General features: G+C 44.8%; 1 protein-coding gene across 1 annotated transcript; it reads left to right on the forward strand.

The window, feature by feature from the left end:
• Positions 1 to 14: 14 nt before the first annotated feature.
• EEF1AKMT4 (EEF1A lysine methyltransferase 4) lies at positions 15 to 10,577 on the forward strand. The gene is made up of 3 exons (XM_044290641.1): positions 15 to 199; positions 3,516 to 3,799; positions 9,956 to 10,577. The coding sequence occupies exons 1-3, from the start codon at positions 43 to 45 to the stop codon at positions 10,241 to 10,243; spliced, it is 729 nt and encodes a 242-aa protein (XP_044146576.1). The 5' UTR covers positions 15 to 42; the 3' UTR covers positions 10,244 to 10,577.
• Positions 10,578 to 11,231: the final 654 nt, after the last annotated feature.

The following is an 11,231-nucleotide window of genomic DNA, read 5'->3' on the forward strand; positions in this document are numbered from 1 at the left end:
CCGCCCCCCGTGACGCCATCACTCGGCGTGGAGCGTGCACACATGTCGGGCCGGTACAAGGAGCTGGAGTACTGGGACTCCCGGTACCAGGAGGAGGAGCGCCTACTGACCGCCGGGCACGAGTGGTTTGGGGATTACCATGATTTCGCCCACCTGGCGAGGAGAGAGCTGCGGCCCGGGACCAGAGGACTTGTGCTCGGTATCCACACTGCTGTATTACCTGAATCTGTCTGCCGGGTGGAGGGCCCGGATGTGTCCATTACATTAAGTGATACCCTATGGCAGTGATGGTGAACCTTTTAGAGACCGAGTGCCCAAACTTCAATCCAAAACCCACTTATTTATCACATAGTGCCAACACGCAATGTACCCTAATATAATAACCAATATAGTATATTAGCTATAATACTCTGCCTACATTCAGTGCGCTGCCTGTGCTGTACATAGTGTGCCCTGCGCTGAAGGTTTGCCACCACTGCCCTATGGCAATGATCTTCCATAGTGTGCTGATTGATGGGGTACCATGCTTGTTCTCCAAGTTAAAGGGCATCTGTCGGCAGATTGGTACTTGATGTGTAACTGCCATGTCCTCTGCACTCTGACAGCACCAGACGGTGAAAACATGATGACGCCTGGCCCTGTCAAAGTGCAGAGGATGCGGCAGTTGCAGAGAGAGCAGAGTCTCTAGGAGTAATGGCAACGCCCCCGTTGCTCCTATAAACTCATTTGCATATAATAAAGCATAATTTTTCTCAGCAATGCGGACACATGAACCTGGGACCAACACAGATATCTTCAGCTGCCAAGCGCACATGTAACAGGTCAGACAGTTTCATAGGTACAAATCTGCTGACACAATGCTTTGGCTGCACCAGTGATGTCCCGTATACTGCATGTGACCACAGCAGCCAATCACTAGCCTCAGATTTGTTCTGACATTCTGCTGATGCCAGTGATTGGCTGCAGTGGTATCTGTTGCAGCCAGAACATTGGATCATGGCTTCTGCCAGGTAAAGAGGGCCAAGCAACTGAGTGCACTGCATAGTAGAACTAGGGAGCCCTCACCTTAAAGGGGTTAGCTACCTATCATCGATGGGTCACTGCAACCCCTTTAAAATTAGTGGTGTGAACAGAGAAGCAAATCAGAATACTGGGATCCACCCAATCAATACTATGAATGAGCGACCCTAAACCCATGTTCCTGGCTTGACAGCCATATACATATGTTCACCTGTTTCTGAAGTGCCAGTTCTTCTGGGTGAAGAGGTTGCTGGTCCAGCACATGAGTAAGGCTGCCAGTCTGTGGTCACCTGTCATAAAACCAGAAAGTACGGCATGTGACCGGTGAGGCCACCGATGCTGCAGCCGTCATGAGCTGATACGTCATCGTGGTCAGGTTGTAATTAAAGATCACCAAGGGCCTGCTGGAGGGTCTGTGCTAGATTGGCAGTTGATGGAAGTGGTGAGTAGAATGCAGCCTGGGCCCAACGATAGAATTTACTTCAGTCTCCTATTGTGGAGACTCCATTCTAGGCCATGTGCTGCAATAACATATGGTTCTGACAGAGGTTCCTATGTGGTCTATAGAAGCCTAAAGGTGGCTTTACAGGGGACGATATAACAGCAGATTGTCGGGAAGGAAGCGTTCTGTCCCAACAATCTGCTGATCGCTGGTGGAGGAGACCGCTGTGTTTACAGTCACAGATCTCCTCCAGAGTATGCCATCGCTCTTCCTCATAAGGACTCGTGTTTACAGGGCACAATCTGCTGCTAGTAAACAACCACTTTTGCGTGCGCACAAACTATTGGATTACCCAACGAACGAGCGCTTCGCTCGTTCATCAGGTAATCGGTGGTACATTTACACAACCCAATCATCGTAACTAGCGTCACTATGAACTCTCGTTAGCGATAATCGGAGCGATTCTCGGCCTGTGTAAAGGGTCTTTTAGAGATGAGATCTGTGTCCACCTCTTAGGCTACTTTCACACTAGCAGCAGCCTTCCACCGGAACAGCCTGCCGGATCCATGCTGCCGCTAGTGCACTCGTGCCGCCGGAGGTCCGCTCCGGCCCCATTGACTATAGTGGGGGCGGGCCGGAGTGCAGCCTGCCGGTGAAGGCTGCCGCTAGTGTGAAAGTAGCCTTAACGAGGTTGCATAATATGAGCAATGCTGTCTTAGAAGGAAGTCCGCTCATGCACTGGCCCATTGAATTAAACAACCATAAAATCTATGGTCTCCTCTAATCCTCCAGTCGCCTTGCAGCTGGACTCCCTCGTAGAGGGGGGAAACAGTGGGTGGGGGGGGGGGCTCTCCTCTGTTACATCCATTTGCCTTAATAGGACGTATGAAAGGATTTCTCATTATAGGGCTGCTGCAGGCTGGAGAAAAGCATGAAGATCGGATTGGTTACTTGCGGAGTAACGCAAGCATTGTAAACCACAAAATATACAGAGTTGTTGATAGTAAAAAAGAAAAACTAAGGAGCTGCCTAGACCCCAGGTCTCATCTGTAGGTTTTATTATCCGCCCATATGGCGCTATTTCTAGATGCTTAACACGTACGTCACTGACTTCTGTGACAGCTGCCGCAGCCCGTCCATACTGACTGTGCCTATATGTCAGCACTCTGAAAATAGCACATGTGCGCAGTCCTCGCTGTGTGTGACTAATCTGTAGCTGCCAGTCAAGCAGTGGATATGCTGGGGTGTCTGCCATAAGATATCCTCATTCACATCCCTGCATGTAGAAAGGTCAGTGACATTCACACCACCACAGCAAATAAAATATATGGTCCCCTCCAGATGATGTGTAACTCGGGACTGATGTATTTTCCATAATATGATGCAGTATGGAGGAAAGATGAAGCATTACATAGCGTGCCTATGGCTCAGGACTACTGAAACATAGGGACTCCGCAGTCTTCATTATATATAGTCACGCTATGTGCCGTCACATGATGTAGATATGTTCAACAGCTGGGTTTGACAAAAGCCAGGTAGCCAGCATGGCCTAAAGAGGACCTGACGTGCCTGTTTTAATGGCTTCGTGCATTCCCCATGTAATAACAATTCTGGAGCATCTATTCTTATTTCTCTATGTTGTGTCATTCCTTTATCATTTCTACTAGAAGTTATAAATTAATTGCTAGCGGTCTGCAGTAAGGGTACAGAGGGGAGGTAACAAGTTGGGGGGGGGGGGGGTGTACCTGCACCGTGTAACAGTGGCAGCACTGATTGGATAGAGTCAGACTGTGCAGGTACACCCCCCCCCCCCCAATTGGTTACCTCCCCTCTGTACCCTTACTGCAGACTGCTAGCAATTCATTTATAACTTCTAGTAGTAATAATAAAGAAGACATGTCAGGAGCGGTGACGGGTGCTCTTTAAGCCTTTGGTCTGTTTTCCATTGACATCTCCATTAGTTTTTGTCTTGCTACTAGGAAGCATGAACAGGCTACAAAGTCCACAGTGATGTGCCCCCCATGTTAACAGTCGTATGTTTTATTTCCTGTAGGATGTGGTACGAGCTCGCTGAGCGCTGCGCTGCACAAGGAAGGCGTGAGACCTCTCGTCAGTATTGATTACTCCCCAGTATGTATCAAGGAGATGGCACAGAGACATGCCAATGTAGCAGACATGACCTGGATGGTCATGGACGCACGCCACCTTCAGTTTCCGGATGGAACGTTTGACCTGGTTATTGAAAAGGGGACGCTGGATGCTATGATGGTGGATGAGAAAGATCCATGGAGAGTTACCAAGGACACCATTACTCTTGTGGACAAGGTGCTAAGTGAGGTAAGGTATCGGTTTAGGTCAGATTGGCACTGCAAAGCATGGCTGCTTTAGAGAAGTAGGGAACTGGGATCATGTTATTAATTTATATTTTTCCTTATTGAAGTCACACATAGATGTGTCAGGCAAGGTATGATGTGGGATGAAAAGAAGTGGATCCAAGTTTTTATATTCTGGTGAGGGTTTTTTTTTTAGGCTACTTTCACACCCGCGTTTGGTGCAGATCAGTTATGGATCTGCACAGACGCATCCGTTCAGATAATAAAACCGCATGCATCCGTTCAGAACGGATCCGTTTGTATTATCTTTAACATAGCCAAAACGGATTTGTCTTGAACACCATTGAAAGTCAATAGCGGATGGATCCAGTTTCTATTGTGCCAGATTGTGTCATAGAAAACGGATCCGTCCCCATTGACTTACATTGTGTGCCAGGACGGATTTATTTGGCTCAGTTTCGTCAGACGGACACCAAAACGCTGCAAGCAGCGTTTTGATGTCTGCCTCCAAAGCGGAATGGAGACGGAACAGAAAGAAACTGATGCATTCTGAGCGGATCCTTTTCCATTCAGAATGCATTAGGGCAAAACTGATCCGTTTTGGACCGCTTGTGAGAGCGCTGAACGGATCTCAGAAACGGAAAACCAAAACGCCAGTGTGAAAGTAGCCTTAGGAATTTTTCTAGAAGGGAAAAAAAAGCCATGTGTGAAACCAGCCTAAGGTGGAAGATGTGAATTCGTGCTTAAAGGGTCACTGAGCGTTCAAAAAACTTTTGACTTGCAATAGTGACATATCGAAGGTTTGATTAATGGGAGACTGAGTGCGGATCGATAGACTGAGGAGAGAGAGGTACTTGCATAGACCACTCTCTGTGCTGCACAGGACTGCCACAATAGAAAGTCTATGGGCCTGTCACGATTCAGTCTCCTGCAGCAAGTGGAGAGTGTGTGACATGCAAGTCCTTGTTCTAGCGATCATTGGGGGGGTCTCGGCACTCAGACCCCCACTGATCAGAACCTTTGATATGCTGCAATGATATATCAAAAGTTATTTGAAAACTCAGCGACAGTTTAAAAATAAAATAAGATCTCAATCCATTAATATAACCCATGCCGTGAGCTGATGGAAAGGTACGTTTAAGGTCAAGTCTGTCTAAAAGTAAGTGTCTTTGTGCCCATAGCAACGAATCACGGCACAGCTTTAATTTTCAAGAATACACAATAAGAGCTGTCCTGTTTGGTTGCTAATGGCGAGTAAGACAGATGAATCCGTCCCTTAGGGGCAATTCACATGTCGTCTTAGAATTTGTGGCGGATTCTGCAACATAAACTGGTCAGAAACCGCCTTCCATTGTTTTTAGTGGGAAGCTGTGTCTTATGGCCGCAACGGAGCCAGGAAAGGACCTGAACTGTGGCTGCATGAACGGCAGCATGGCCTGCCACCGAAAACAGTGAGGGGCAGTGACCATGTGGCCGCCTGGTGGCTTTTTGGCGCTCCATCTGCCAAATTCTGCCTTTTAGAGCCTATGTGAACATCCCCTTAGTCTTGTACACTCTTTTGACCTTTAGGACCCCAAACAAATATGTGTAAAGAGCAGGTTAGGGCAGTGTTTCCCAACCAGTGTGCCTCCAGCTGTTGCAAAACTACAACTCTCAGCATGCCCGGACAGTCAAAGGCTGTCCAGGCATGCTGGGAGTTGTAGTTTTGCAACAGCTGGAGGCACACTGGTTGGGAAACGCTGGGTTAGGGCAGTGTCCGTGCATTGTGGTCGTGCCGCGGATCCTGCTGGGACTTTCTCCACACTATTCTCCAATAGTAACGTATGAGCACTGCCGTACCCCTCCCTCACACACCATTTTTACAGCGCTTTCAAATAGATAGATGTTTTGCGGATAAGAGCAAGATTCAGGTTCAGATACTCTTTAAGGAGAGACTACACACAGGTGTTTCATAATAAGAATATGTAGAAGTAGAATTTATTATTGCAATAATAATCAGGCAAATGTCTGTCCTTCTTTTGCAAGTTAAAGGTGTTATCTGAGACAAAAAAAAAGTCCCCATAAGCCCGGGCCCCTCACACTGAATATACTTACCTGCCTCCCCGTGCGCGGATGAAAACACCCGGTGTCAGGAGGGAGCAGACAGTAACGGGGGCGAGCCTCCCTAGCATCGTGGGTGACTCTAGGGAGGCTCGTCCCAGTCTGCCATTGGCCCCCCAACACCAGATTTTTTATTTATTTATCATCCATGCACGAGGAGAAGCAATGGTGCGGAGAGCCATGTAAGTATATTTAGTGTGAGGGGCCCGGGCTTATGGGGGACATCTTTATTTTAATTTTATTTTTTGCCTGTGAGTATACTATATACCAAGGAGAGGAAACTTACATCACTGATTGAGGTAACGTCATCGGACATTGACACATCAGCTGGGAAGCCCTTTTCAGCAAAAGCAGTTATTGTCGATCAAGAAACCATTTCTACACTAAGCTTCCTATTGTAGATGAGCTTCAGCCGCTAGCTGAAAAGTTCCAGCTTCTTTACTGTTTAACCAAAGAGCCTCGCCCCCTAGTGGCATGTAGCCAGCATGTGCAATCTAGACAGGTCACTGTGTATATCTTGTTTATCTGTTATTAATTCCCAGACCCGCAATAAATCAGAATCCCAAGATGACTCTGGCAGACTATGTACAGGTCATAAGGATTCCAACAAATAAGTGGGCCACTACCTTAGACAAATATTTCAGACAAGTCTCTTTATTCGTTCTATCAGATAACAATGGACAAGGTCTCCCACAAACATTTCAGACAAGTCTTCATTCGTAGGTCAGGATCATTTTCAGACGCAATGACTTCCAGATGATCAGAAACATCCGTATGCCATCAGTTTTTTTTTTTTTTTTTGTGGATCCATTGTACCGATGCCTAAAACGGACAAGAATAGGACATGTTCTATTTTTTTTGTGGGGCTACGGAACGGACATACTGATGCGGAAAACACGCGGTGTGCTGTCCGCATTTTTTGTGGACCCAGCGGGACTTACATTCACAGGCACGAGTACATGTACACAAAACGCTATACTGTCTTCTTATAGAAGCAGCTCCACTGTGAGAGGCCTAATTACATTGTACCAGTCCTATAGTCCACCCATTTGTCCCTAATTTTGTTAAACTTTTCCAGGCACTGCCTCTTAAGATACACTCCCTTTTCTAGGCGAAGGATATCAGGAATTCTGGCCTCGATGGGGTCTGGGGTCTGAGCCAGTATTTAGCAATCCATTTTCTAGCCTGGAAAAGCAGACGCTGCACTCCCAGACAGTAATAACGGTTCTTAATGCCCAGTATTCCCAGTACACGCCGTCTACGTTATAAAGTTGCACCCACCTGAAGGGTGATGCGTTTAGTGCATGGCTAGCCACTTTTGGCTAACTTTGCACCAAGGTCGCATCTTAAATCTCCTTTCCTATAAACAATGGCCTCTTGTCGAGCTGTAAAACCGACACTGTGCATTATTGTTTTGGTGCATTTGCTTCATAAATAGGTCTAAGACTTGATGCAAGATTATGCCCATAAATGCACTAAATGTTATCACATTTTACAACAAGTAAATTATTTTCACAATTAGTAAATTTGCCCCAGAATGTCTTCTGTGTGCATTGATACAAGTCTTGCTGTAATTCTGCATGTTGTGCACTAGGTGGTGCTGTGTTTGTTTGACAGCTCTCTTACTAGTCACGTTCTGCAGCCTTCTACCCTTCACCTGATTGGTATCATTGCCATTTATATTGGAATGTATTTTTCCTCTGTCTACTTGCCAAGGTCTGCTTGAGATGTATTGTTGACGGTATTTTAAATACTAACGTTTCCATTTCCCCGCATGCAGCATGAAGGACCGCAAAGTGTAGTGGCACACCACAGGTGATGCTTTTATGTTTGTGTAGAGCAAAAGTCAGTTTTATTTGAAAATCCGAATTTTATAGAAGAATTTGTTTGGGATTGAAATAATGTAAGAATATTATATAACCACCTGTCTGAATTCATCCAGTTATATAACAGTGGATGTTGTAATTCTGCTTGACCGGTATATATGTATTCATGAACACATACATTCTAGTCTGTCTTGGGTATCCTAATATATATATCCTGATATATAAATATCAAAAATTAAATTTGTCAATTATATTACTAAAAAGTGAAAAAAATAAAGCCTAATTCCACTGCAGATATCTAGGCAAACATGGTAAAAACCACGTCATCCCTCTGCACTGCAATGTGTAGTCTTGATCACTGTTCAGACAGCACAATCTGGGAAGGACTTATGCAAACCCTGTCCAAAAGCGGGTGGTTTGGAGGCTTTCTTGGGGGGGAGTTGAACAGTTCCAATTTTGACTTTTTAACGGTTTATAAGTATGCTATTCAACAAATGCCTCAAAACTGAGAGATAATGAAAAACGTCCAAAAAATATTCTCTAGTCCTTTAGAATTGAGAATCTGATATACATTGTAGAAAAGGTAATGTTCTTACTGGTGCCAGTATATGTGAGTTATCCTTCTGGTCCTCGCAGACACTCTGACTCTCCAGCTGACAGTTTCTCCATTCTTTATTATGATGCTCACATCTAGGTTCTCATAGGAATGAATGGAGAACCTGACTTCCCGTCCACACATAACATGCTGTGTCAGTTGGAGACTTAGGGGGGGATGTATCATGAGGAGAATATTTGAAGTCCGTTTTGTGTTGGAGAACTTTATGCCACATTTATCACATCTCATGTTACTTGATACATTTGGCTTGTCCTTAAGGGCTCGTTCCCACGAACGTATTTTGCGTTCCGTATACGGGCTGTTTTCTGCATTCCGCATACGGTCCATATATGGAACCATTCATTTCAATGGGTCCGCAAAAGATGCGGACAGTACTCCGTGTGCTATTTGCATCCGTTGCTCCGTTCCGTGGCTCCGCAAAAATTATGAGTCGAGTCCTGTCCTATTCTTGTCTGTTTTGCGGACAAGAATAGGCATTTCTATAATGGGCTTCCTGTTCCGTTCTGCAAATTGCGGAAGGCACACGGGCGGCATCCGCTCTTTGCGGATCCGCAATTTTCGGACCGCAAAAAACAGCATGGTTGTGTGAACGAGCCCTAAACCTAACACTTCTGTCCAGAGAAGCTACTCCACCCTTTTTTTTACAAAACTCATTAACATAGCTAACCACACCCACTTTTCCACCTATATTACAAAACTGGAGTAAGTGGTGTAGAAATGCAAAAAGTTGCAAAATTTTGCGCAAGTGCATGTAAAAAGTCTTGCAGTTTTGCGCAAGTGCCTACATTTTGCGCAAGCAAGTGCAAAAACAGTCGCAAAAGCCCTATTTTTGCAACTTTTTGATGCCAGGATTCTGGAGTGAATGATAAATCGAGGCCTTAGTGTTGGTCACATGACATAGCTAAGTATCACAAGGGAGGTTATAACTCTCAAATACAGTCACTGGTAAGAAGATGACATTCTTGACACTTTACATCAAGGACCTTCTAAAGGGCAGTGAATGAAACGTTTTGTGGGAGTGCTGGAAATGTATCTTACAATGATGGATTTTACTTGCAGTTTGCACCATTGAAATTGTTGGGAAGGGGCTAGTAGTACTTATATTGCATGTTTTTAACATTCATGCTCCAGTTTCTCGTTTGCAACATTGCTTCATTGGCCTTTTTACATTTTGTGTGTTATCCTTTTAAGATAAGCAGTCTGTAACGGGTGACCTCTGACCTATGTAATGTGATGAGAGGTGGAGATTTTCATACTAAACAAATCGGTGGCCCTGTTAGTTTCCATGGAAACAAAGGCAATAGTGAGTGTTGTCTGGTGAGGTTGTCATGGAAACAAAGCTGCCTTCGGGCATCTTTTTATTTGGGCAGACACATGCTTCTCTCTGCCTCCCTGTAAGAATACAGGTTTATGAGCTTCAGCATCCCCAATGCTTTGCCCGCTCGGCGTCTTATCTCAGGTCCTCCATCATGTACCTGCCTGTAGATTTTAGAATACGCCGCTCCGTCTCGCCTCTGCTTCGTTGTGTCAGCTGTTCTTGCTGGTTGTTGACTGCTCCAGTTATAGCGCTGCGTGTGCTGCTTTCCATGTCTCTTACACCTGTGTTTATGTTGTACAGGTTAGTCGGGTCCTCGCCCCGGGCGGATGCTTCATGTCGGTCACCTTCTCCCCTCCACACTTCCGCACCCGTCACTACGCACAGCCTCAGTATGGCTGGTCTGTGTCATGTGACTTTTATGGTAGAGACTTCCATTATTTTTTCTATACTATGCACAAAGGCGGGCAGTTGACATCTTTGGACCTTCAGAGGGGACAGAGTCTTTATAAGTCACACGCGGACCTGGAGCAAACGCCAACTCTTCTAGAAGGCGATGATGAAGATTTTCTTAATAACATCCATATATGAACGAAGCAGCATGCTGGTTATTGGACCTGGACGTGTGATGTAAAGAGGCAATGGTTTGTATAGAAGAAAATCAGCCGGGTCCCTTCAGCGGTTAACCACCATTTCGTCATTATTTTAATAAGAAATATGTCTACTATACATTTAGCGATTTTTGAACGTTTAGTACAGAAGAGCACATGTTAATGTCGCTTCTTCTTTGAACAGCTGTCTGTAGGATTTATTAGCCGTAATCCTCTGCTTAGCATTTAGTTATGCAAATCCAAATTCAGAGGAAGTTGTAAGTTGTCAAGGATTTATTAATACACTTATAGGGTCATTTATCAAACTGGTGTAAAGTAGAACTGGCTTAGTTGCCCAAGGCAACCAATCAGATTCCACCTTTTATTTTCCAAAGGAGTTGTGAAAAATGAAAGGTGGAATCTGGTTGGTTGCTATGGGCAACTAAGCCAGTTCTACTTTACACCAGTTTAATAAATTACCCCATTAGTTCTGCATCAGAACGACACCTGATATGGTATTCCACTGTACTCTGGCCAAAAGTAGGTGGACATCTGACCTTAACACCAATCTGTGCCCGTTCAGTCAAGAGTGTTTTTGAGGTTAGACTTTGATGCTCAGCAAGAAGGTCTGACTTGCTTTCTGCATTCCAATTAATCTTAAAAAGGGTGTTTTTAAAGTGCTTTTATTTTTTTAGCCACAAAACATTTTTCTTGCTATTTTTCTTTGTCTTATACAAAAGGCTATGGGAAACTCCTTGAGAAAGCCACACACAGAGAAAGTTGCAATTTTAAAAACTGACTGAAAAAATAAAACCAAGTTTGAAACAAAAATGCTGCTACCAAAAAAAGCCTGTTTTGTCCTGCATTTAATATTTCCTGTAGACTTCTATGCAACATATGGAACTGCAAAAACGTTAGCCACCAAAAACCACAGTCCCCATCTAAGGGTACTTTCACACTAGTGTTTTTCTTTTCCGGCACTGGGTTCT

Source organism: Bufo gargarizans, chromosome 4, assembly GCF_014858855.1.
Source record: "Bufo gargarizans isolate SCDJY-AF-19 chromosome 4, ASM1485885v1, whole genome shotgun sequence".
Lineage (NCBI taxonomy): Eukaryota > Metazoa > Chordata > Amphibia > Anura > Bufonidae > Bufo > Bufo gargarizans.